At 37.3% G+C, this 25528-nt stretch overlaps 1 protein-coding gene across 9 annotated transcripts in view; it reads left to right on the forward strand.

Moving 5' to 3' along the window:
* Positions 1-25528, forward strand: part of RBMS3 (RNA binding motif single stranded interacting protein 3) — a 674890-nt gene that overhangs the window by 267572 nt on the left and 381790 nt on the right. For all 9 annotated transcript variants that reach the window (XM_087430659.1, XM_014790089.2, XM_004419451.3 and 6 more), the window contains exon 4: positions 8331-8422. In XM_087430659.1, the coding sequence (XP_087286785.1) occupies positions 8331-8422 (92 nt within the window). The remainder of the gene's footprint in view (positions 1-8330; positions 8423-25528) is intronic.

Here is a 25528-nt window from a genome sequence, read left to right on the forward strand (position 1 = left end):
GGGCTTTGTATGGAAATTTAGATGAAGTGGCCAGTTGGTGGAGGGAATATCTAGAAACAGGTATTCCCTCTCTGAGGAAATGAGAGGGATAATTCCCTCTCATTATCAGAAACTCTCTGATAATACATGTTTCATAAAAGAGTTGACTTGCATGTGGGATTCACTTTCTTTTCCTCCTTTTTTGCACTAAACTACTTAATTCATCCCTCTGGGTGGTTGCCCAGTTATGCCACAATGTCCATCTTCTAAAGATGAATGTTCAGTTGAGCAGGGGATGTCTCTGCTATAGAAAGATGTATAAGACTACAAACATGCTTCCCAGGACATTGGCTGCAGAGTGAATGTGGATTAAAGTACCTGGGGGGACACATGGGGGCCAAGATGAGATTGTCCTTCCATTGATCCTCACATACTGAGGCCATCATTTCTGCTCTTCTGGTGGAGGAATAGTTTACAGTTCTATCCATCTGTAAGAGCAGACCAAGGAAAGGGAGAGAAGGGTGGGCAGCTAGAAATAAAATCATAGTTAGTTTTGCCTACCCTACTGTGCACTGGGATTTTAGAGCTATAATTAGAGTGCTCAGTTACAGCTTGCTTCCCTCAAAGATACAAACTCAATGGAATTGTTTTAACAATACCCTGGCTTGCTCCTGCAGCCAGCGTTACACACTTGTACCTCCCACTGTTGATGGCAGACACAGGACCAACGGTTCACACAAGACGTTATTTTATTTGTATCCTTCAACACTGCCTGTTAGCAAAGGAAAACTTTGCAAAATGATTCACAGAGTTAATCTGCCCACTTAGAACCAAATAGACTGCTCCCTCAATCTTTGCAATATTATAATAAAATAATGGTTGGTCTAGTTGGAGGCCTTGCCAATGAGTGAGTTTCCTTAATCTCAACAAAGCACAGTGATCTCTCTAAGCCCATAAATAATGACCCTGACCCTAATTTTGAGTTTACTCAGTATAAAGAAGCAATTTATCTCGTTTAAAAATCAATTGAATGGAGTGAGGAGGGAAGTGAGTTTTGGGATTTGAATTTGTGTTTGGTTTAATAAGACTTTTTGTGCAACATAAATGGAATGAGAAAGTGTCCCATGTTCAAGTGGCATGCTACTAAGTATTCTGCTCCCTAAATTTATCTGTCTTTGTAATGGTTTCATTCTGCCTGGAAATGCCATTTGGGACCTAATTTCTTTTCCCCAGTACTCACTTGTGTCATTTGCACACAAAATGCACTGAGTTTGACCCCACCTGGAAGAAATATTTGCCATTTTAGCATACTAGCACTTTCTTTTCACCTTTTGTGTGGTGCTGATTCCTCTCTATACCTTGTACTTAACAATTCATTTCTACTGTGCACAAAACTGACAAAGAGAAAGACACAATAATACATACATACACAAAGTTAGAATGTGGATAATTTTACCATCATGCCACTCATTGAAAGGAGACCTGACTCAGGTATTCAGCTCTGATGAGCAGAACTGTACTCATAAAACCATGCATACTGTACTGAATGAAAATATGCCATTTTGCATGTGCTCATCTAAACACCTATGCGTAAGAGGACCCCCCCAGGAAAGATAAATTTCTTTATCTTCCCTGCTAGACCATAAACCCTGACAACAAGGGCCATATTAGAGCTTTCCCTGCAGCATCTAGCGTGCTATCTTTCTTGCACATAGTAGATGTTTAGTAAATTCATAAAAAAATAATAGGAAAGTCACATCATCATTCAAAAGTGTCCCTCAAAAGTTAAATCCTATTCCAAAAACTGACATCTCATTTTACTGTTTCTGGCACTAGAATATCAGAATGTTTAGGTAATTAAGTGCAAACATCCGGGGAATATAGTGAAGCAATCCATTTACTGTAAATGGACGTTGTAACCTATCTTATTTGCCTCCATTTGCTAAGTGTCTGAGGGCTGCAGCCCTTTGCATAGGAAGTACATATGCTGTTCTTTTCTGTATGAAACCATTCCATTCTATTTTATAAAGATGTTTCAAAGCATGTAATTTCAGATTTTAATGGTTTAGATTTCTTTTTCCCTCAAAATAAACACTCTCATCTCTGGCTTTTGCATTCTAGCAGGATTTGTCTTTTGCTTTTATTTTTTCACAAACCTAAGTTAGGCCATGTGGCTACTGTGTGGGTTCCTCTATTGTACCCTTGCTTCACTGTAAATCATTCACAGGTAATGGATGCAAAAGAAGATACTGAAGAATTGACTGGGTTTTCTTGTTAGTTTGGCTTTATAAGTATAAAAGTAGTGAAGAATTTATCAAAGTGCTGTCCTTCAGCTATCTTCTTTGATCACATACTGCAGAGAACTAGGAAACCCCATAATAAGAAAAGACATCCAGCAAGCACTCCACAGTTTAGGGAAGCAAGAGAAATCCAGCAGAAATCCAGAGGCCTGGAGGCAGCCAAGGCTTCACTGAACTTCCAGGAAGCCCACAAACTGCTCCGCCCTTCCTGTAGGCCACCTTCCCTCCCCGCAGCTCAGTTTGCCTGCTCTGAGCCCAGACAACAGCCACAGAATATTATTAAGCCTAAAGACAAAGAGGGAGAATTTATGGAAGGGCAATTCTTAAACATCTTCAGCAGTTAAATTTGAGTAGAACTTCAGTTGAATGTATAATTCCTAGACAAAGTGTTCACTTACTCTGTTTAAAAATCACATTTGAGTCACAGCTGGATGTTCTTTGAAAGAAGTTGGGTGTTACATCAAGCCATCTGTGTTTCAAGTGGGCTTTTATGACAGTCATTCTGAAGACAAGAGCAAGGCAAACGCTGTGAAACTTAGCGTGTAGTTCTACTCTGAGAGCAAGTCTCCTTCGGCTGTGTAGATGCCACCACAAATCTGAACCAGGACTTCTGCATTTATCACCCCACCCCACCCCACATAAAGAACAACCCAGTGTTGATAAATAAGTAAGCAGTTTCAATAGAGAATTTACGGAGCCAGTAGCAACACAGAAGTGTAAAATAAATTGTTGAAGATGGTAAAGAGACGTTTAACAAAATTCAAATGGATTGTCACACGGTGGTCCAGCTGAATGGCAAAGGTCACAGAGAAGAAGCTGCCTACAAATGTCCTGGAAAAACCAGAACCCTCTGGACGATACCATTGCTTGTAGAATTCTGTTACAATCTCTAAGTATATATATATATATATTTTTTTCTTTTTTCTATGAAGTCACCAGGCTTGTAGTACAATAAAATAGCAAAACTTTAACACACCAAGTTTAAAGCATTTCAGGAAAGCATTGATTATATCTGCCAATGCAATGAGTGCATTTGGCGAATGACCTAATTAGCGTGGAGCTGGTTCTTTCTCACTGCTCTGCTTCCTGCTAATTGCAGAACTGCTGGCCTTCTCCCCTTGACAAGGAAGAAAAACAAGGATAGGGGTGTGTGGAGAAAACAGTGACATTCAGTTTTAATTCATTTGAACCTGCTGCCAAGCTTAATTATGTAATGGAGGGAGTGAGCTTCCAGCCACTTGAGCTGGGGTTTCAGATGGTTACCATTCACCGGGGTTTTATCGAGGATTTTAGCAGTTACCATAAAGCATTAATAGCTGGAGTTGAACTAATCTCCCCACCCTGCCCATCACCAGATGTAGGTACAGAGGTTCCTGTTCCCAGACTTGATTATTTGTCACTAAGGAAAGCAAATTGAAACCAAATTGAAGTTGCTTTATTCCACAGTAAATGCATCAGTATTCTTTAGGGACAGCTTTGTCTTTCATTTTGTTTTCTTCTAAGTGTAATGTAGTATATGCTGTCACATAAAACTCAGGAATACAATGTTTATTCTAGAATTGGAGTGGTTTTCTCAGGGTTGCTTGAGACATTTTTCCTCTGAAATTTCATTTTAATTAGTGAAAGTGAATATATATGAATATTATAAATATTATGAATATATGAAATATAAATATTTCAGTGAAATATTTCATATTTGGCAGCTTATTCTTTGTTTATAACTTTGTTTCCTGGGGTCTGAGCACCCCTGTTGGCGTGGAGCTTTCTGTAGAGGAGATATTTTGTACGAAGGGGCCCCTCTCTCTCCTTGCCGGCATGATGGCTCTTTGGAAATACACTCTTCCCAAAGTTCGCCCATTACCTCCCTGGTTCAGAGAACACTCAGGTGTCTCATGCCCTCACAGGTTTCTTCTGTTTGGGTTGGAGTTCAGCCCTGGAGATCAGCATTGTGATTCTGTAATATCCTGTGTAACGTGTGGGGGTGGAAGGAAAGGGAGGATGCCATAGAAGAAGCCACATTGGAGTAGAGGCTGAGAGGCATGAAATCCGGTGCTGCCTTGCTGAGTGGCAGCACGGCTGAGCCAGAACTGTGACTGCTTGGCATTTATATTGTTCTTTATAGTCAAATGTATTAATAGGCATCTGTATGAGTTAATTCTCATTGTAGTCCCATGAAGGAAGTTAGCATCTTTTAAAGATGCTTTCAATTAATTTTGACAAATATTTACTAAGCACAAGCTATGCTATGTATTAGGTACAGTCCCAGTAACTGGGGCTATGCAAAGAAGTAATACCTGCTTGCTAAGAGTGCTCTTTTTTCTTTGAGTAACAGTGAGTGAAAGGCAGAATTGCTCTTTTAGTGAGGCGCAGCACTTCCTACATGTCTAGATCCTCTCACCTCCCCACCTTCTCAGGAACGTTATTCTATAAATTATCCCCTTGCTTCCTAAAGTTTTGATCTCTTGCCTTCTGCTTGATCTTTACTATCACTCTTCAAAAATGCAGAGAACAGTCCCATAGTGGGTGCAACAGATAAATATTTGTTGAATAACTCGAATGAATACTCAGTAGTTCTCTACCATGGATTCACACTGAAATCAGCTAGGGAACACACACACAAACACGCACACACATAAGCACACACCCCCACACACAAATGTGTATATGTGTGTGTGTGTAAACACTTGAGCCACATTCCCAAAGATAGTGATTTAATTTTCCTGGGGTGAGAAATGAGCATTGATTTTTTTTTTTTTTAAGCTCCCAAAGTGATTCTAGTGTGCAGCTAAGGTTGAAAACCATAGTATCTCCTATCTTAAAACAAACAAACAAAGGCAACTCATCTGACTTCATATCCCCCTCTAACTAAGCCATCTCTTAATTCTCCTTCTCGGCAAGATAACCATAGAGAGGTCTATAAGCACTCTCTCTACCTCATCTTTCTCTCTCTTCAACTACTCAAGCAGGCTTCAATCCCACCACTTGCCTGAAGCAAATCATGATAATGACATCCATGTTCCTAAACACACTGGGCATTTTTAAGCTCTCATCTTGCTCACAGTCTCAGTGGCGTTTGACACAGTTGATTTCTCTCTCCTTCTTGGAACACTTTCTTACCGTGACTTTGAAACATCCTCTTCCCTTTTCATTTCCTTCTTGTCTCTGATTCTCCTTCAGCCTCCTTTGAAATCTCCTTTTCTTATCTGACACCTACATGCTGAAGTTGCTCAAGCTGCAAACCCAGGCCTTTTGTTTCTACTTATAGTAGGTGTTTTTGTCTATTTTCATCTCTGTAAATAATATCTTTATGCTGTTGAAGACCTAACTTATATTTCCAATCCTATCCCCTTTTTTGAGCACCAGCCTAATATATCCAACTGCTACTTGACACTTTTGCTTAGATGTCTCACAGGCATTTCTCACTCAACATGTCTCAAACTGATATTTTAATTTTCCCTCTTCCCTGTTAGATCCTCCTCCAGTCTCCCCATTTCAGTAAATCACAACTCCACCCTCCCAGCAGCTTATGCTGAAAAAACAGTAGTAATCTTTGTCATCTATGTCTCCCCCTGCTCCCAACCCAGTCAATCCATCACCAAGTCTTGTTAATTCTGCCTCCAAAATATCATTCAAATCATCCATTTCACCCCACCCATTTCATTGCCAGCTGCCAGTTGTCTGGATTGCTGTAGTGGCCCCTAAGTCATCTCCCAGATTCTACTGTTCCCACCGACCTTCTCCACAACCACTCAATCTTCAGCAGAAGCCAGCTACAGTGATATTTTAAGATATGTAATTCATTTCATGCCACTGCTTCTTTAAGATTTTCAGTAATGAACACTCAATAGTTAGATTCTATATTGTATGCTCTCATTTTCTTTCAAGGAAGGCATGCCATTTGGTAATTATAGATTAATTTGTATAGTTATTTGTTTTGTATCTATCACCCAACTCAATTATAAGCTCATAAGGGTGGAAAGTGGGGCTATTCTTTTCACTACTATATACCCTGTGCCAAGGAAAAGTGCCTGACATAGAATTTAATTACTGACTGAAAGAATGAGCATGGGAATGGATGAGAAAGACTGACTACAGCAGGAGGTGGAAGGAGGTGCCCTGTCAATCCTCACTCAGCCAGTTCTACTGAGAACTCAACCATTCCATTAGTAAATGTACCTACTGAAAGAGCTGGATTAAATCCTTTTATGGAATTGTTTTATTCCATGTCCTAACTTCAAAATCCGAGGAATTTTCAAGAATTGTGTCCTGCCTGGTGGGCTTCAGGGGCTGTTAGAAATAGTTTGCAAAGTGGGGTTATTAAAGCAGTTCATTGTATGGCATATTTGGAAAGGGCATATGCAGACTTGGCTTCAAATCCTAGATCCCCCAATTAAGCAGCTTGTGATTTGGCGCCAGTTGTGTCACCTCACCTGAGCCTCAGTTTTTCCTGTATACACACGAATGGGCATGAGGCCAATAGACATGAAGTTATAATTTCAACAGGTGTCAACATGTCAACCCCCCAGCACAGTATCTGGCGCATAGGAGATAATGTCTACATTTTAGTTTTATTTGCTGCTCCCATTAAATCTACGTCTTGACTTATTCTGTTCTTTTTCCCCCTTTTTCTTTTGCTTTTTCTACCCTATCTTACTCATCTTAGTGGGTAGTAATACTCTTATTACTCACAAAGTTTGAATTTTGTGGGAAGAGAAGAATTAGCAGTACTTACAGAGCAGGCTTCCTTTTGGATTAAAAATACAAACTTCACAGCCACTCTTCCCAGCTTTTCAAGAGCATTTTATGGTACACTGCTGTGTAACAAGTTCATTTTAGGATAACATGCTGGGAGGGAGAAAAAGAAGAAGGGATTTGAGGGGAGAAAATTTAAAAGTTAATTAAAGGAAACAAGTTGGTAATTGAATTCCCTTGCACTCTTCTTGGGTTATTTGAGGGGGTCACAGTGCATGGTTAGTAGGTAGTTTGCTTCAGTAGCTCACCTAGAAACTTCTAAATGATGCAAGCATGAGAGTGCAGAGCAAATCCCTGCCTGACTGATGAGTAGAGGTGTAGGATACTTATGGTGGGCTTTTTAGATGTGCCAAACAAAGCTGCCCTCATACTCGTTCTTCAGCATTTTTATTTTGAAATATTCTTGGCAGCTGATATTACTGTTAGACTAAGCCCTGGACTAATATCTTCTAGTTTATGGGCATGCAAAATCCTCTCTTCATTGGTTCTGTTTCATTGATTCTGGCAGTTTCTTTGGCATCACTTTGTACACACCTAGTTAGGCACACAGTCAGAGAACAGTATGGGCAACTCTTGTGCCCTTTTAGATTGTACTCAAGTAACATGTAGGTGACATGGGTCTTTGTTTCTTAATTTTGAAAGAAGCTTGAATATCTATTTAATCATTCTTTATCACAGATCACTTAAGAGTCAAAATAGTTTAAGAGGTTATCATTGAGAAAGACAGGGTTCTATAATGAATTAGTATGGGCTTAGTAATCAACTGGAACTAGGTTCAAACCTTAACTCTCATTCACAACGTTTCTTCATTCACACAGTCAACATATGTTTATTGAATGCCTACTGTGTGCCAGGCACTATTGAGGTTGCTGGTGACAACTTTATTCAAGTTCTATTACGGCTTTTATTAACATCAATTTTTTCGAGGTTTTGAAAATTAGCTTTAGAGATAGACTTTTCTATATTTTTCAACATTTTGTGCTCTTCATTCTTGGAACAAACCTATTGAAGGAAGAAGAACATGGTTAAATAATGTATTACCTTCCTCACCAAATTAGTCTACATCAAGTTACTTGATTGCATCTCCAGTCTCCAAAGCAATCTCTGCAAAAGAAGAAAGTTACTATTTTTTATTGAATGATATTGTAGTATCTTTCCCGACCTGTTATGGAAAAGATTGAGAGCCTTTATGTTGAGCCACAGTTGTGAATGCAAGTCTAAACACAAACACACAATCCTTCGGTATGAAAGAGAGGCAGCTATTTGTGAGTACTAACAAGGGGTTTTGTGCTTTCACAGGTTATGGTTTTGTAGATTTCGACAGTCCTGCAGCTGCACAGAAAGCAGTAGCATCTCTCAAGGCAAATGGAGTGCAGGCACAGATGGCCAAGGTAAGACTGGCGTTTAGACTGCCTTTTTTTTTTCTTTTGTGATAATATATTTCTCCATTGCTGTGAGCTGAATCAGAATCGAAGTTGGCAACAATTTGGGTTATATTTACTTGTTAGGGAAAATAAGAAACCTCAAAATAGGTTTGGCTTGGAAAAATCTGGCTGGTGTATTTTGTTGTTTCTTTGTGTATATTTATCAATGTGCTCTTTTGTTATAGTAACCTCATTAGTGATTTAAGGGCACTTATGAAGTGCTCTATTTTGCCTGAAAAGGAAGGTGTGTGTGTATGCGTGTGTGTGTGTGTGTGTGTGTGTGTGTGTGTGTGTCTATCTAGGGCTTTCACCAGTAATCAGTTCTGGAGTAGGACAGTTCTCAGCAAGCTGTCTTTGATAAACTGAGCTAAGAAATTGCTCACTCTCATGTTGGAAAGAGTTGATCGTTGAATGATGAGGTTGTCTTAACTGTGCAGGGAAATGATTTAACCAAAGTGTACATTGTCTGTATTGCTAGAATTTCATTTTGGCCTTTATATGTAGAGTTTTCCTAGTTAATAATTTCCTAGATAATGATAATTTTCAATACTAATTTGTTTTTATGTAGAACAAGTAATCTGAAACATTCTATCTGAAATTGCGATGCATTTTTATATTCAAGAAAATAAATAGGATCGTTTATGATAGTTTTGTATCCTGATTGCAGTGGTAGTTACAAGATTCTACACATGATAAAATTACATCGAGGTATACACACATATTGTTTCCTGGTTTTGATATTTTACTATAATTATGTAAGATATAACTTTTGAGGAAACTAGGTGAAGGGTACATGGGATCTCTCTATACTATCTCTGCAATTTCCTGTAAATCTATGATTATTTACAGATAAAAAGTTTAAAAAAATCATTCATAACATATGAATGCTTGGTACATATTTGCTTTAAAATGATGGTCATTTTTGATTTGTTCACATGCAGTGTAAGTTTTTAAATATTGTTCTGGTTACTACTGCTGAATTTGTTTATTTCCGGATTCTCAAAAGTTAGTTAGAAGAGCCAATAGACCTTGAAATCCGGATCTAATGTATTGGTGCTGTATTCATGTGTACACTTACCCTTACCTATTCCCATAAAGGCTGAGTCATATAATGATGAAGTCATCAAATTTTCTATCATTTGGGTTTTGTTATGATTGCTAACATTCTCTGATAAAATTTTCCAATTTCAACTTCAGATAACTAGAGGTGGGAAGTTTGGTGTTCTTCATCTTCAGTTGTCTTCTAGCAAGCTGATACCACCCATAACGTTTTGTTGTGGGTCACTTCCCATATAGATTACTTTGGTGGACTTGTTGCCCTTTACAACACATTAATTGTTTTTCAAGATGGTATAAACTAGAAATTTGAATTCTTTCAGCTGTGTAATGTATTCCTCATCAGGATTGTGCCTGGAAGCTTTGAATTTAGTCATGAACTAAGATTGATGAAGTTAATATTTGTAATTAATAAGGAAATGATGTACATGTCTTGCTTTAAAGCTTACTTGACAAAAGAGTCAAGTTACTTGGCAACTTAAGTAGCGACTTATTATACCCAGGAAACAAATTATAAAATATAGTTGTTAGGTATATGCAAAGTACGAATCTTGAACTTGGACTGAAATGCAACACCTATTGACAAGAAAATGATTATGAAAATGCTTATAAAAATTGTTATTGGAATATCTTTGATCTATTCTTTTGATAAACTACCAAATTTTGGAAATTGCTTGATTGTGGCAGTTTAGAACTGATGAGTATAGTGTGCATAATGTTCACTGTTTCAAATGTTCTGAGAATGTGTATATATGTGTTGTGATACTTGGATATAAACCACTACCATCTTGTGCAACAGGAAAAGAAGGTTGGCACTGATTTCGTAACTACTGAGGAGCCGTTATGAATATTTTCCCTGTTTCTGAGCATTCTAGTACACAAGGAATCTTTCTCTGTCTCTGTGTCTCTCTCTCCCTTTTTTCACACACACGCACCCACACCCACACCCACACACCCTCCCCAATCACTGTTATCTCAGCTCAACAGGTTGCTCTCGAAGAGAAAATATTTTAAAGAGCTTTTAAAAATGTTATTCATTATAGCCAGCATTTTGATCCATAGCCCATGTCCAACGTACACAGTAAGGAGATTCCAACTGGGATGTTTAAAGACACTTATTTTATTTCTGGAGTTGCTGAAAGATTTTGACCTTATTGATTATGCTGTCTGTGGAGTAAATTCTTATTCTTCTTTTTCTCACAAAGTTTGAATCTAAAGCTCAGAGCTTTAGAGCCACATCTGCCTACTGGAAAACTTTCAGCAGTAAATGACTCTGTAATTTAACTACCCAGAAGCAAATAAATAGCCTCCCTTTGACAATGAAATAGAACAAGCTTGGCCACCTGTATTAGCAGATTTCTCACTGAGTTATTGGATTTCATGGCATTTTTTCCCTTTGTCCTGGTGATAACTATTATTTATTATCATATAAACCTGCAGTCTGCAGGGTGTGTGAGACTTGCACTATATTTTTTGCCATTTAAGTGTCTATTGAATTGCCTCCTGATCCTTGTTCTTATCAATATCCTACTATGCAGGTTGTGGTGCCACATTTTAACGACTCCAGGATTTTAAAGCAAAAATGCTACAAATAATCTAGGTTCCCAGTAGCAACCTGGAGTGAACATGAAACTCTCCAAGTGAATTGCTTTATTTAGCTAACTATTCTAGTGTGTGTATATGAAAAATTCAACTGATGTGTCAACCAAGAGGAATTAAACAATAAATCATCCAGTAAGTGGTAATTGATTAATAATGTAAAACCATTAACACAGACTAACATTTTCTGCATACTTGCTGTTCTGTCAAAAAGAGTTTTTAGAGATCAAAGGATGTGTTTCTTTTAGGACACAGATTTAGAATATTTTAGTAATACATAGTGGTTAAAAGCATAAGTTTGGAGGAAGATAAACTTGGCCTTGAATCCTGGCTATGATAACAACTGGCTGTGTGACCTTGGCTAAGTTATTTAAATATCTCTGAAACTCTCTAATAATAATAATACGTAGGTTATGGGACTGCTGTGAGAATTAATTTAAAAAATACACAAAGAATTTAGTGTAGTGCTTAGATTATACTAAAATTCAATCATTGTTAATTATTCAATAAATGTTGTTCTGCATTAAATTCAAATTTGTTACTGAACCTTGTATAAATTCTAACGTGTGCCTTAAGTATTATGTTATTACAAAACAGTTTCTTGAGAAATATAATAAATAGTATCAATCAGCAAACATTCGTTTTGCCTGCTAAGTGCCAGGCACTGTTAGAGAACCAAGATTGAGTAAAACTTCTTTCTTATTCTGAATTTTTAACATTTAGTCTATCTCCCGGGATTGCCACAGGTCTAGATTAAGAATATTGGCTGTTGCTGTTCTTATCAACTTCAAGGTATTTAGAAGAAAGTCATTGGCCAAGGAATTTGTCTCTGTAAGCATGAAAAGAAAAGAGATGAGAAAAACCAGCTAAGAATGGTTTAACTTTGTAGGTGTCTGTTTTACTTGTTAACAAGAAGGCTGTAGATAGACAGTGAAGGGCAAATGCTTTGGGATGCCATCAAGGATCAAGGCTGCTCTGTCATTCTTTATGTTTGGCTTTCATCCATACATTTACATGCTCATCTCTAAAACGCCACGTTGTATCCATATTTTAGCCAGGAAAACAGAAAGAGTAAAAGGCTGAAGAATCATTATGGCTGATTTTGGCCTTTTAAAAGCTTTCCAGAATCTTAGCTCAGAAACTTGTGTTTATATCTCAGTGGACAAAACTGAATCATATGGTTTCTCCTTAGCTGCAAGAGAGTCTGGGGTGATGAATATTTTAGCTTCTTTGCCTCTACTAGAAAAACTTAAGAATAGTTCATCATCTTGCCTATCCAACATCCATGACACTATTCTTCCCATTCAAACATTTTGGGTGGCATGCATTCATTCTTTCCCCAAGGGAACCTACCTCAAATCCTCATCCTATAACCATATCCAATGATGCTGTCATCTCTAACAGGCCCAGACACAGCTGCTCCTTATGACTTAGCAACCCATAATTTTAAAAAACAAATTATCTGCCTGAACATCTACAATATAGAATGACAGAGAAAGAATAGGATACATGAAACTAAAGGAAAACTACCATTTAGGAACAGAAAGAATGGGCAACAAGCATAAATCACTGATTGCTAATGTGTATCAAATCTTGTTGGGCAGGAAGAGAATTCTTGCTTTGTCAGTGCAGTAAGTTCCTTGGTTAACCAATCATATAACTCCTGCCTGCCATCCAGAGGGATCTCCACTGCCCATTATTCCCCATGGCCTCCTGGAGTCCTCAGTGGAGGGCTGTACAGCTTTAGAAACTGAATTTTCCCATATGTAAATTGGGAGGCTCTGGAATGGATCTACATACTGAATAGACACCAATTATTGCCAGCCAAGCCTTGCGTTATCTCAAGCTTAGCAGGCCCCTTTCTTATTTTGTGCCATGTTAGTAATGTTGAGTTGATTTTGACTCCTAGTGACTCTGTGTACAGGAGAGTGGAGCCCTGCCTGGTCTTTTTGTGCCATCCTCTCACATTCTAGTGCTGTATCAGACAATGCTCTGCTGCTATACATAGGTTTTTCACGGCCAATTTTTTCAGAAGTGGGTAGCCAGGTCCTTTTCCTAGTCTATCTTAGCCTGGAAGCTCTGCTGAAACCTTTCCATCATGGGTGACCCTGCTGGTATTTGAAATACCGGTGGCATAGCTTTTAGCATCACAGCAACGTGGAGCTGTCACCGTATGACAACTGATGGATGGGTGGTGTGGTTTCCTGATGAGGAAACGAACCTGGGCTGTGGTGATGAGAGAGCCGAATCTTAACCACTAGACCACCAAGGCTGGCTCTTTCTTATTTGCTGTCTGTCAATTCTAAACGCAAGTAAACAGAGCACATCTCTTTCTAGATGAAAGGCCCACAGAGAAGGAGTCACCTCTTCTTCAGACCTTTAGATAAGGCTTTATATGGTCTACTACCAGGACTGCCATTCCAATTACCAAAGGTGACTCACCCCACTGTGGAATATGTAGAATAAATCAAAGTTAAGTGATCACAAAAGAGACCAAGTGTCCAAGAGGATGTCAAGCACATCAGGGATAATATAAAAATATTGCACCAACCATGGGGATAATATAAAAATACCATGTCAGTCATGGCAGAGAACCAAATTGGGACCGGAGGAAAGGAATTCTCCCCTATAAATCAATACCTTAGTAGTAGTTCTGTTTGGGAAAAAAATCAAAATGAGTGGATTTTTTTCACTTGAGCTCAGAAGAGATAAAAAAATGAAAATTAATGACTATAGGAAAATAAATTCTGTTAATTTAAATATGTATGTGCACACAATTAATTTGAAAAATACGTCACCTCAGTGGAGCTCTAACAGTTATATTCCAGTAGGATAGTTTTAGTTAATGAAGGAAGAGTCTATTCCATAGAATATTCTAGACATTTAAAAAAAAAAATTCAACCACTAGCCTCATGTTGTGGCTTGTTGCCCACCAGAGCTACTCTTCTGAATGCAGAGACACATGCCAGGCTTGGACAGCCAGACTCTTGTGGTCTAAGGCAATACTAATAGTCTCTGCTTTTACCATTCCTAGGTATGATGGAGCACATAGGCTACTTAGTGTCCCTTGGTCACTATAATGGAGTGGGGCCTACTGGTAAACCAGCCAAACAAGAAAGCTTCTCAAAGGCTCTCATGTAGATAGGAGAGAGGCATTGGTCCGGTGCAATTTCAGTAGGCGATAGAGGAAATGTTACTTCCTGAGACTGGCTGGGAAACTCAATCAATACTTCGTACAATGATGGGCAAGTTCTCCCTGAAGATTCTAATATCCCAAGAATAATATTCAGATTTTTTTTTTGCAACAAGATCAAAGAATCAGGGAAGCCTATATACTATCATTTGTCTACATCTCAAAGTGTTTCCCAGGGGGATAAAGGCTATAGCCTGGAATTTAGGTAGGAATCTCTTTCATTTTCCTAGTTTCTCAATATATTTATGTTGAATACCTACTATATAACAAGATGGTTCTACATGCTGAAGACATAGCATTGAACCAAACAAAGTTTTATGAAGATCAAATTCTACTAGTGGAAGGCAGAAAATAAGCAAAAAGATGTAATATATTAAGTAGTAAGAAGTGGTTCAAAGATAGTTAAGACAGGTTAGGGATACTAAATAGATAGGAGATGAGGAGGATGGTAGTTGAGGGTTGGGCCAGGATGTGTTTTCGATAGAGTGGTCAAGGAAAGGCTCTCTGATGAGGTGACATTTGAACAAAGATTCAAAAGAAGTGAGGAGAGCAAACTATAATATATTTAAGAGATTGTTATAAAAAAACATTTCTGTAGTAATTAAAAATAAAGCAGGCTTTTTAGTGAGCTAACATGTTTGGGTTTTTTTTATCGTCTATATCCTGCACCTTCCTCATAATAATAGAAGAGTTTGATGCACCACCATCAATTCCCTCTTATTTTTTTAAATTAATTTATTTTTTTGTGAGGAAGGTTAGTCCTGAGCTGATATCCGTTGCCAATCCTCCTCTTTTTGCTGAGGAAGATTGGCCCTGGGCTAACATCCGTGCCCATCTTCCTCCACTTTACATGTGGGATGCCTGCCATGGCCTGGCTTGACAAGCAATGCGTAGGTCCATGCCTGGGATCTGAACCTGTGAACCCCGGCCTGCCGAAGTGGAGCATGTGAACCTAACCATTACACCACTGGGCCATCCCCACATCGCCTTTATTTTTTTATGGAAGTTCTCTGGTTTCAGATCATCCTAATAGTGCATTTCTCAGAAGATTTTTCTCATATGAACCAAATTCTTATTGAGTTGGTAAATATTTTCTTCCAGTACTTAACATCTTCAAATCATGTTGTTCTGTTGTACTGGTCGATGTAAAGATATGACAAGATACCCTACACCATGTTATGGAGTACACTTTAAACAACTATAATTCCAAAGAATGGCAATCCAATGTTGGTTTTAATACAGTTCATTACTCTTGCATGACTGATGCTATGTAATGAAAACCTTGCTCTATCTCATTTCCCAAAACAAATGTTTGTGTCATGTGCTCCCATGGAACACATTTCCAACAGAAATGTGTTCTAACAAACAGCAAGTATTATTTTCCTCATGATTGAGATAGTTGAAATTGTCGGTAAGAAAAATACTAGTGGTTGGTCTTTTACATGTGTGTAAAATATTTAGGAATGTCTGCTTTGTGGGCTATGTCAACTTGGATCAATTTTTTCTTTTTTCTGATCCTAATGCTGAATGCAGGGATACAAAACTCAATATTGAGATTGTCAGGGTTGGTCTTAATCCTATTTGTTAATTATTTGAAGGTTTTTTGAGGCAGAATCCTCTGAAGTTAAATATTTGTATTAGTGTCTACTAAATGATTTACATAATCTGCTTGTGGGTGCTTCCCTGTGCTTCTGCAAGGATGTCACTGTATCCTCTTAAGAGAAATGGTGGGTGTGTGCTCTAATAGAATTTTCTGCTTTCCTAGCATTTGACAAAAACAAAAATCTATGCAGAAATAGAAGTATAATGATGTACACCTGAAATATATACAATGTTATAAACGAATGTTACTGCAATAAACCAAAAATTAAAAAAAAAAATCAACATAACAAATTTACCTTAATTTGTGTTGTAAAATTGGGATCTATACCAGGTGACCAGATGCTTTTTTACTGCAGGATATATGTGGAATACAGGTTCTCTGCAATTTGCAAGAAATATTAACTCTTTTATCCTGCTTCTCTGAACGGAATGTATCCACAGGCTGATCTCAATCAATAACTCATTTCTTGATATACTGTTGAGAAATCTAGCAATGAACAGTCTTCATTAATGGCTTTCATGATTTGTTCTTAAAGTTGAAAGGAAAAGATTCTTTCTCTGGTCATCATTGTTGTGGATTCAGGGGGCCTAATTAAAAGCATCACATTGTCCCATGTGGATTCTGATCCTATTGAAAAAAAGTACATCAAAATAAGAAAACTATCTAATGAATTACTGATACTACTCTATTAGGAAAATGTGGCTTAAGTTGATAAGGAAAATGAGTCTTTTAATATTGAATGCCAAAATTGCATGTAGCCATCCAGGCACAGCAAGTGCTAGAAAAGTACAGGTCTCCCTGCAAAGGGATAAGTGATGATGAGTCATGAGACATAGAAGAAATTAGTTAATGTGCTGTCTGCTGGCAGACAGATCCCAAGTAGAAGAGAGGAAGCAATGAGCCATGCTTTCTGATTTCTCGCTCTCAAACTCACCAGTCAGATAAGTCATTACTCCTCTCATTCAAGACTATTAAGTAAGTGAACAAGTAAGAAAAGGGCCAGGAGTGTTACACCAATATCCTTCCGTATAAAAATACAATGAGAAGGGATGGAAACTTCCCTGGCCCCTACTCCTAGCCAACTTTAATTGCTTTCTGCATCTTATTTTGCACTGTACCCTAAAGAAAATTCTTGGATGAATTAGAATGTTAGAATTATATATTATGTACATTATTCTTTTTTTTTTTTTTAAAGATTTTATTTATTCACTTTTTTCCCCCCAAAGCCCCAGCAGATAGTTGTATGTCATAGGTTCACATCCTTCTAGTTGCTGTACGTGGGACTCAGCCTCGCGCTGGACGGAGAAGCGGTGCCTTGGGGCGCGCCCGGGATCCGAACCCGGGCCGCCAGCATCAGAGCGCGTGCACTTAACCGCTAAGCCACGGAGCTGGCCCCATTATTCTTAATGGTTTAACATCCTAGCATGGAGAAACCTGTTGAGTACTGAGAAATGTGGCCCATCTTTTTCTTTTGCATTAACACTGGTATGCTCTGTGACTCTCTTCAAGTCCCTTAACAGTATCTATTCTAAAAGAGGCAAGGGAAACAGACAAGAGGATGTAGAGGGTAAAGGAAATTATGTTTCTTGAGTACCTGCTCTAGGCTAGTGAATAGGTTAAGTGTTTTTATAGTTGTTATCCCATTTAATCCTTGCTAGGATCCTGTGAGGTAGGTCTTATTATCTCCATTTTATAGATGAAGAAACGGGATGACCCAAGTTCGCAATGGTAGTCTGCAGTGAAGTCTGGATTTGAACCCAGACCTATCTGGTTCCAAAGCTTTGTTCTTTCCAAGGAAATTGTAAGGCTGCTAAGGCTACTCTCTAGTCTCTTCAGTGGTGCTTGGCTATTTGATTTATTTTTTTCCCCAGATGTATTGAGATATAATTGACATATAACATTGAGTAAGTGTAAGATGTGCAGTGTGATGATTTTATACACTTATATATTGCAAAATGATTACCACAGTAGGGTAATCTAATCTAGGTTAACACCCCCATACCTCACATAATTACCACTTCTTTTTTTGTGGTGACAACATTTGCGATCTACTCTCTGAGCAACTTTCAAGTATATAAGACAACATTATTAACTATAGTCACCGTGCTGTACATTAGATTGCCAGAACTTATTCATCTTATAACTGGAAGTTTGTGCCCTTTGACCAACATCTCCTCATTTCCTCCAGCCCCCAGCCCCTGACAACCACCATTATACTCTCTGTTTCTGTGAGTTCAGCTTTCTAAAATTTCATATATAAGTAATATCATACACTGTTTGTCTTTCTGTCTGACTTATTTTCCTTAACATAATGCCCTCAAGGTCCATCCATGCTGTTGCAAATAGCAAGATTTCCTTTCTTCTCATGGATGAATAATATTCCATTGTATATATACACCACATCTTCTTTATTCATTCATCCATAGATGGAGACTTAGGTTTTTCCCATATCTTGGCTATATTCAATAATGCTGCAAGAAACATGGGAGTGTAGATATATCTTTGCCATCCTGTTTTAATTTCCTTTGGATATATACCCAGAAGTGGGATTGTAGGATCATATGGTAGTTATATTTTTAACTTTCTGAAGGAACTCCATACTGTTTTCCATAGTAGCCGTGCCAATTTACATTCCCATCAACATTGCACAATGGTTCACTTTTCTCCACATCCTTGCCAACACTTATCTCTTGTCTTTTTGGTGATAGCCATTCTAACAGGTGTGCGCTGATATCTCATGGTGGTTTTGATTTTTATTTACCTGATAATTAGTGATGTCAGGCATCTTTTCACGTACCTGTTGTATGTCTTCTTTGGAAAAATATCTACTCAGTTCATCTGCCCAGTTTTTAGTTGAATCATTTGGTTTTTTTGTTTTGTTTTGTTTTGTTTGCTATTGAGTTGCATGTGTTGCTTATATATTTTGGATATTAACCACTTAGTAGATGGATGGTTTGCAAATACCATCATTTCATTCTGAAAGTTGCCTTTTCACTTTGTTGATTGTTTCTTTTGTGGTGTACAAGCTTTTTTAGTTTGGTATTGTCATCCTACTTATTTCTTTTTGCTTTTGTTGCTTGTGCTTCTGGCGTCACATTCAAAAAATTGTTGCCAAGACCAATGTCAAGGAGTTTTTCTTTATGTTTTCTTTAGGAGTTTTATGGTTTCAGGACTTATGTTTAAGTCTTTTAATCCATTTCAAGTTAATTTTTGTGAGAGATGTGAGACAGGAGTCCAATTTCATTCTTCTGCATGTGATTATCCGGTTTTCCTGATGCTATTGAAGAGACTATGCTTTCTCCAATGAGTACTCTTGGCTCCCTTGTCAAATATTATTTGACTGTAAATGCTAGGATTTATTTATGGCCTCTAGATTCTATTCCATTGGTCTGTATGTCTACTTTAATATCAGTACTATACAGTACTATACAGTTTTGATTACTATAGCCTTGCAATACAGTTTGAAATCAGGAAGCGTGATGCCTACAGCTTTGTTCTTTCTTAAGATTGCTTTGTCTATTCAGGGTCTTTTGTGGTTTCATGTGATTTTTGGATTGTTTTTCTATTTCTGTTAAAAGTGCCATTGAAATTTTGATAGAGATTGCATTGAATGTATTGATGACTTTGGGTAGTGTGGATACTTTACTGATATTAATTCTTCTAGCTGGTGAACATGGGATATCGTTCCATTTGTTGATGGCTTTTTAAATTTCTTTCATCAAGGTCTTATAGTTTTCAGTGTCCACAGATCTTTTGTCTCCTTGGTTAAATTTATTACTAAGTATTTTATTCTTTTTGATGCTATTGTGAATGGGATTGTTTTCCTTATTTCTTTTTCAGATAATTCGTTGTTATTGTATAAAAAAGCAACTGATGTCTGTATGTTCATTTTGTATCCTACAACTTTACTGAAATCATTTACTAATTCAAACAGTTTTAATGAAGTCTTTAGGGTTTTCTATATATAAGATCATATCGCCTGTAAACAGAGACAACTTTACTTTCCAATTTGGATGCCTTGTATTTCTTTTTCTTGCCTGATTGTTCTGGCTAGGACTGCCAGCACTACGTTGAATAGCAGTGAGAGTGCCCATGCTTGTGTTGTCCTGATCTTAGAGGAAAAACTTTCAACCTTTCACCATTGAGTAGGGTGTTAGTTGTGGGCTTGTTATATATGGCCTTTATTATGTTGAGGTATGTTCCTTCTATACCCAATTTGTTTAGAGTTTATATCATGAAATGATGTATTTCGTCAAATGCTTTCTCTACATCTATTGAGATGATATAATTTTTATCTTTCACTCTATTAATGTGGTATATCACATTTATTGATTTGTGTATGTTGAAACATTCCTATACCTCAAGGGCAAATTCCTCTTGATTATGGTGCATGATCCTTTTAATGTGCTATTGAATTTGGTTTTCTAGTATTGTATTGAGAATTTTTGCATGTATATTTTTCAGGGATATTGGCCTGTAGTTTTCTTTTGTTATGGTGTTCTTATTGGGCTTGTTATCAGGGTGGTGTTGGCTTAGTAGAATGAGTTTGGGAGTGTTCCCTCCTTTTTAAATTTTTGGAAGAGTTTGGGAAAGATTAATGTTAAAAATGTTTGATGGAATTCACTAGGGGGCCATCTGGTCCTGGGCTTTTCTGTGTTGGAATGTTTTTGATTACTGATTCAATCTCCTTACTTGTTATTGGTCTGTTCAGATTTTCTATTTCTTCAAGAATCAGTCCTGGTAGGTTGTATATTTTTAGGATTTTATCTATTTCTTCTAGGTTATTCAATTTATTGGCATATAATTGTTTGTAGTAGTCTCTTATGATCTTTTGTATTTCTGTGGTATCAGTTGTAATGTGCCCTCTTTCATTTCTGATTTTATTTATTTTAGTCTTCGCTCTATTTTTCTTAGTTAGTTGAGCTAAAGGCTTGTCAATTTTGTTTATCTTTTCAAAAACCAGCTCTTAGTTTCTTTGATGTTTTCCATTTTTGTTCTGGTCTCTATTTCATTTATCTCTGCTCTGATCTTTGCTATTTCCTTCCTTTTATGAACTCTGGTCTTATTTTGTTCTTCTTTTTCTAGTTCCCTGAGGGATAAAGTTAGTGTATTTGAGATCTTTCTTGTTTCTTAATGTAGGCATTTATTGCGATAAACTTCTTTCTTAGAACTGCTTTTGCTGCATCCAATAAGTTTGGGTATGTTGTGTTTCCATTTCTGTTTGTTTCAAGATTTTTTTTTCTTTTATTTCTCTTTTGATTTCTTCTTTGACCTAGTTATTGTTCAGAAGTGTGGTGTTTAATTTCCACATATTTGTGAATTTTCCAGTTTTACTCCTGTTATTGACTTCTAGTTTCATACCATTGTAGTTGGAAAAGATACTGGGTGTGATTTAAATCTTCTTAAATTTACTTAGACTTATTTTGTGACCTATCATATGGTCTATCAGGGAGAATGTTCCATGTGCACCTGTGAAGAATGTGTATTCTGCTACTGTTGGATGAAATGTTCTGTATATGTCTGTAAGGTCTGTTCAGTCTCAGGTATAGTTTAAGTTCAATGTTTACTCATTCATTTTCTGTTTGGATGCTCTATCTGTTGTTGAAAATGAGATAATGAAATCCCCTACTATTGTGTAGTACTATGTCTATTTCTCCCTTCAAATTTTTAGTGTTTGCCTAATATATTTAGGTGCTTCAACATTGGGTGCATATATATTTATGATTGCTATATCTTCTTGATGAATTGACCCCCTTATCATTATATAATGACATTTTTTGTCTCTTGTTATCACTTTTGACTTAAAGTTTACTTTGACTGATGTAAATATAAGTATCCTTACTCGCCTTTGATTTCTGTTTGTATTGAATATGTTTTTCCATCTCTTCATTTTGAGCCTATATGTGTCCTTAAAACTAAAGTGAATCTCTTGTTGGCAGCATTTAGCTGGGTCTTGTTTTTTAGTTCATCCAGCCACTCAGTGCCTTTTGATTGGAGAATTTAATCCATTTACATTTAGAATAATTATTGATAGGTAAGGACTTGCTAATGTCATCTTATTAATTGGTTTCTAGCCGTTCTGTAGTTCCCTTTTTCCTTTCTTCCTCTTTTGCTTCATTCTTTTGTGAACTGATGATTTTCTGTAGTGACAGGCTTTGATTCTGTTCTCTTTATATTTTGTGTATCTACTGTAGGTTTTTGCTTTGTGGTTACCATGAGGCTTACATAAAATATCTCATAACAGTCTAGTTTATGCTGATAACAACTTCACTTCTATTGCATACAAAAACTATTTTCCTCTCCTCCTTTTATGTTTTTGATTTTACAGTTTACCTCTTTTAATGTTGTGTATTCATTAACAAATTACTATAACTATGGTTATTTTTAATACCTTTGTCTTTTAACCCTTATACTAAAATTAAGTGGTTAACACACCACCATATTGCAGTATTAGAGTATTCCGAATTTGACTATATACTTACCTTTACCAGTATATTGTATATTTTCATATTTTTTCTTGTTACTAATTAGCATCTTTTCATTTTAGCTTGAAGAATTCCTTTCTTCAATTCATTTCTTGTAAGACAGGTTGGGTGGTGATGAACTCCCTCAGCTTTATTTTGTCTGGGAAAATCTTTATCTTTCCTTCATTTATGAAGGATGACTTTGCCAAATAGAATACTCTTGGTTGCCAGTTTTTTTCTTTTGGTACTTTGAATATATCATCCCACTCTCTCCTGGCCTCTAAGGGTTCTGCTGAGAAATCCACTGATAGCCTTATGGGGGTTACTCTATAAGTTACAAGCTTCTTTTCTCTTCCTGCTTTTAAGATTCTCTTTGTCTTTGATTTTTGACAGTTCTATTATAATGTATCTTAGAGAGAGTCATTTAAGTTAAGTTTGTTTGGTGACCTATGAGCTTCATGAACTTGAATATCCAAATTTCTCCTCAGATTTAGGAAGACTTCAGTCATTATTTCCTTATGTAAGCTTTTTTGCCCCCTTCTTTCTCTCTCTTCTCCTTCTGGGACTCCAATAACTTGTAGATTATTTCTCTTGATGGTATCCCATTTTTCATATATGCTTTCTTTACTCTTTTTTATTCTGTTTGTTCTCCTTTGACTAGTCCGGTCCTCCTTCAAAAGTCCTGTCTTCTACTTCACACGTTCTTTCTTCTGCTTGACCCATTCTGTTCTTGATGCTCTCTATTGTATTTTTGATTTCATTCATTAAATTCTTCAGCTCAAGAATTTCTGTTTGGTTCTTTTAAATGATTTCTATCTCTTTGTTTAACTTTTCATTTTGTTCCTATATTGTTTTCCTGATTTTGTTGAATTGTCTTTTGGTGTTTTCTTGTAGATAATTGAGTTTCTTTAAAACAGATATTTTAAATTCTTTAGAGGGTAAGTTGCAGATCTCCATATCTTTGGGGTTGATTACTAGAAGATGGTGATGTCATGTTTCCTTTATTTTTCAGGTTCCTTGAAGTCTTGGGTTGCTATCATTGCATTTGAAGTAGTAGTCACCTCCTATAGTCTTTATTAACTGACTTTGTGAGAGAAATACCTTTTATCAGCCCTGATGAGAGTTCTGAGGCCTTCTTAGACTTTCTGTGAATACACCTACTCCACAGTTCTTGCTCCCTCTTGTGGAAGAATTTTTAAATTTGTATGCCTTCTCTCAATCCTACAATTTGCCAAGCTGGGTGCCGACAGCCTCTCTTGCTCTCACAAGAGTGAAGCTAAAGCTCAAGTTTGTGATGTCTTCCCAGCCCACAGATTCGGGTTGGCTTACTGTGTGTATTCATTAGACATCTGACAAAGCTTGCTCCCACCACAGTCAGAAGCACACACAGTATGTGAGGGTGTGTGTGGATGAGGTGCTCAGAGTGTTGGGGGTGCTTGGGACAGGTGAGGGGATCCACAGGCAAGGTGTCCCTGGTGGCTTGTTGGTGGACTTCTTGATGGAGTCTACAATGCAGTTAGTGGGATCCACATCCCTTTAATGCCCTTTGAAAGTCCTATCTTACACTCTCCCAGCCTCTTCTTGCACTCTAGTCATGCAGTTCATGACTTAATACTCTGGATGGGACAAGAGAGAAATGGGCCTCTTTGTAGTGTCCCACACAGCTGGGGAAGCTGGGTACTCACTCACACACTCTCACTTTCCCTCTTGGGTGAACTCACAGGCCAAGATGGTATCTCTTGGCACTGAACTATGCCACCTTGGGGGAGGGGTGACATGGGTAAAGTCAAACTTCTCCTCCTACCCTCTTCAATGCACCCAAAGTTGTATTGTTTTGCTTCAGCAGTGTGCTGGAACTTTTTTGCTGGAAACCTGGACTTTCATAAGGACTCTCTCATTCCTGAGTGATTATCTAAGACATTGTTCTCTGGGGGCTCCTGGACTACAGCAGAGAGGAGCTGGAGCAGGTTCATGGGCCACTGCAGTGTCTACAGCTAGGATTGGTTGTCTGTATGCCTGTTACCCATTGCATGGGTGGGTGAGACTCCTTCCAGGTCCCTTGGTGTATGATGCTGGATCCCACAGTTCCCACAAATGCACTTTTGTCTGTGGATGGTACCAAATTGTTGTTGCAGGCATGATGTGGGTGAGGGATGTCTTATTTGGCCATGTTGTGATGTCACTGCCTGGCTATTTAATTTCTAAAGTGAAAAAACAGACTGGACAAAATCATTAATATAATGAACTTGAGAATCTGTTAGAGTTCCTGATTTACATAAAAATAACTTAATGAATCTTTGTTGAGTGAATGAATGAATAAACAAATAACCTTTATTGGTTATTGTAATAATTTTCAACTCTGATATATCATTGTGACTTTAAACTAACTTTTGCAGAGGGTATTCTTTAACTCATTTCCTAACCAGTTATGGGAGGACATAATTCCTGAGCCCACCAAAAGGTTCAAGGTAATCATTACAACTGTTAATTAGGGGATGATGGTGGTGATGGGAGAAGATGGACATATGCCAGGGATTTGCAAATGAAATTCAATAGCTCTTACATTTTAGATGCCTTAAAGAAATTGGGTATACAATTGCATATGCAAATATGCATGCACACACATACATCCACAAAGTACATATTTTTTTAAAAGACTTTTGATTATCCTAAGTAGCCATGATTTTTCCATGGCTTTTGTATTTTCTGAGTAATTTCTTAAGTCACTCTTCCAGAGATGTAAAAAAAGAAAATGAATTTCAATAGGAAAACGAAGTCAGTATTTGCTTTGAATTTTATCATTTTTCTGAAATCAAATATTTTCTTTTTTTTTTTTTGGAATACTTCTAAGATATGGAGAAGGGGTAGATGTGGATTGTAGTTAAGTACAATCAATAAAATTAAGCAATTTAAGCAAAATTACTCAATAAACACAAAAATGTTTGACAGGTCCACAATATGTCTACCTTTTGCTTGAAAAATGGAGCCTAAAGTTAGATAATAATAAAATTGAATAATAGGCCTCTGTGATCTCTGGTTTTCTGTGCTTGCTATATTTATTACATTATGATTTATCACTTCAGTACTTATAGGAGCTGTTCACAAAGGCATTACACGGGGGGAAAAAAATAGAAATTTTAGTGCTGTGAATGAATTTG

Source organism: Ceratotherium simum, chromosome 5, assembly GCF_057802395.1.
Source record: "Ceratotherium simum simum isolate JZ-2026a chromosome 5, ASM5780239v1, whole genome shotgun sequence".
Lineage (NCBI taxonomy): Eukaryota > Metazoa > Chordata > Mammalia > Perissodactyla > Rhinocerotidae > Ceratotherium > Ceratotherium simum.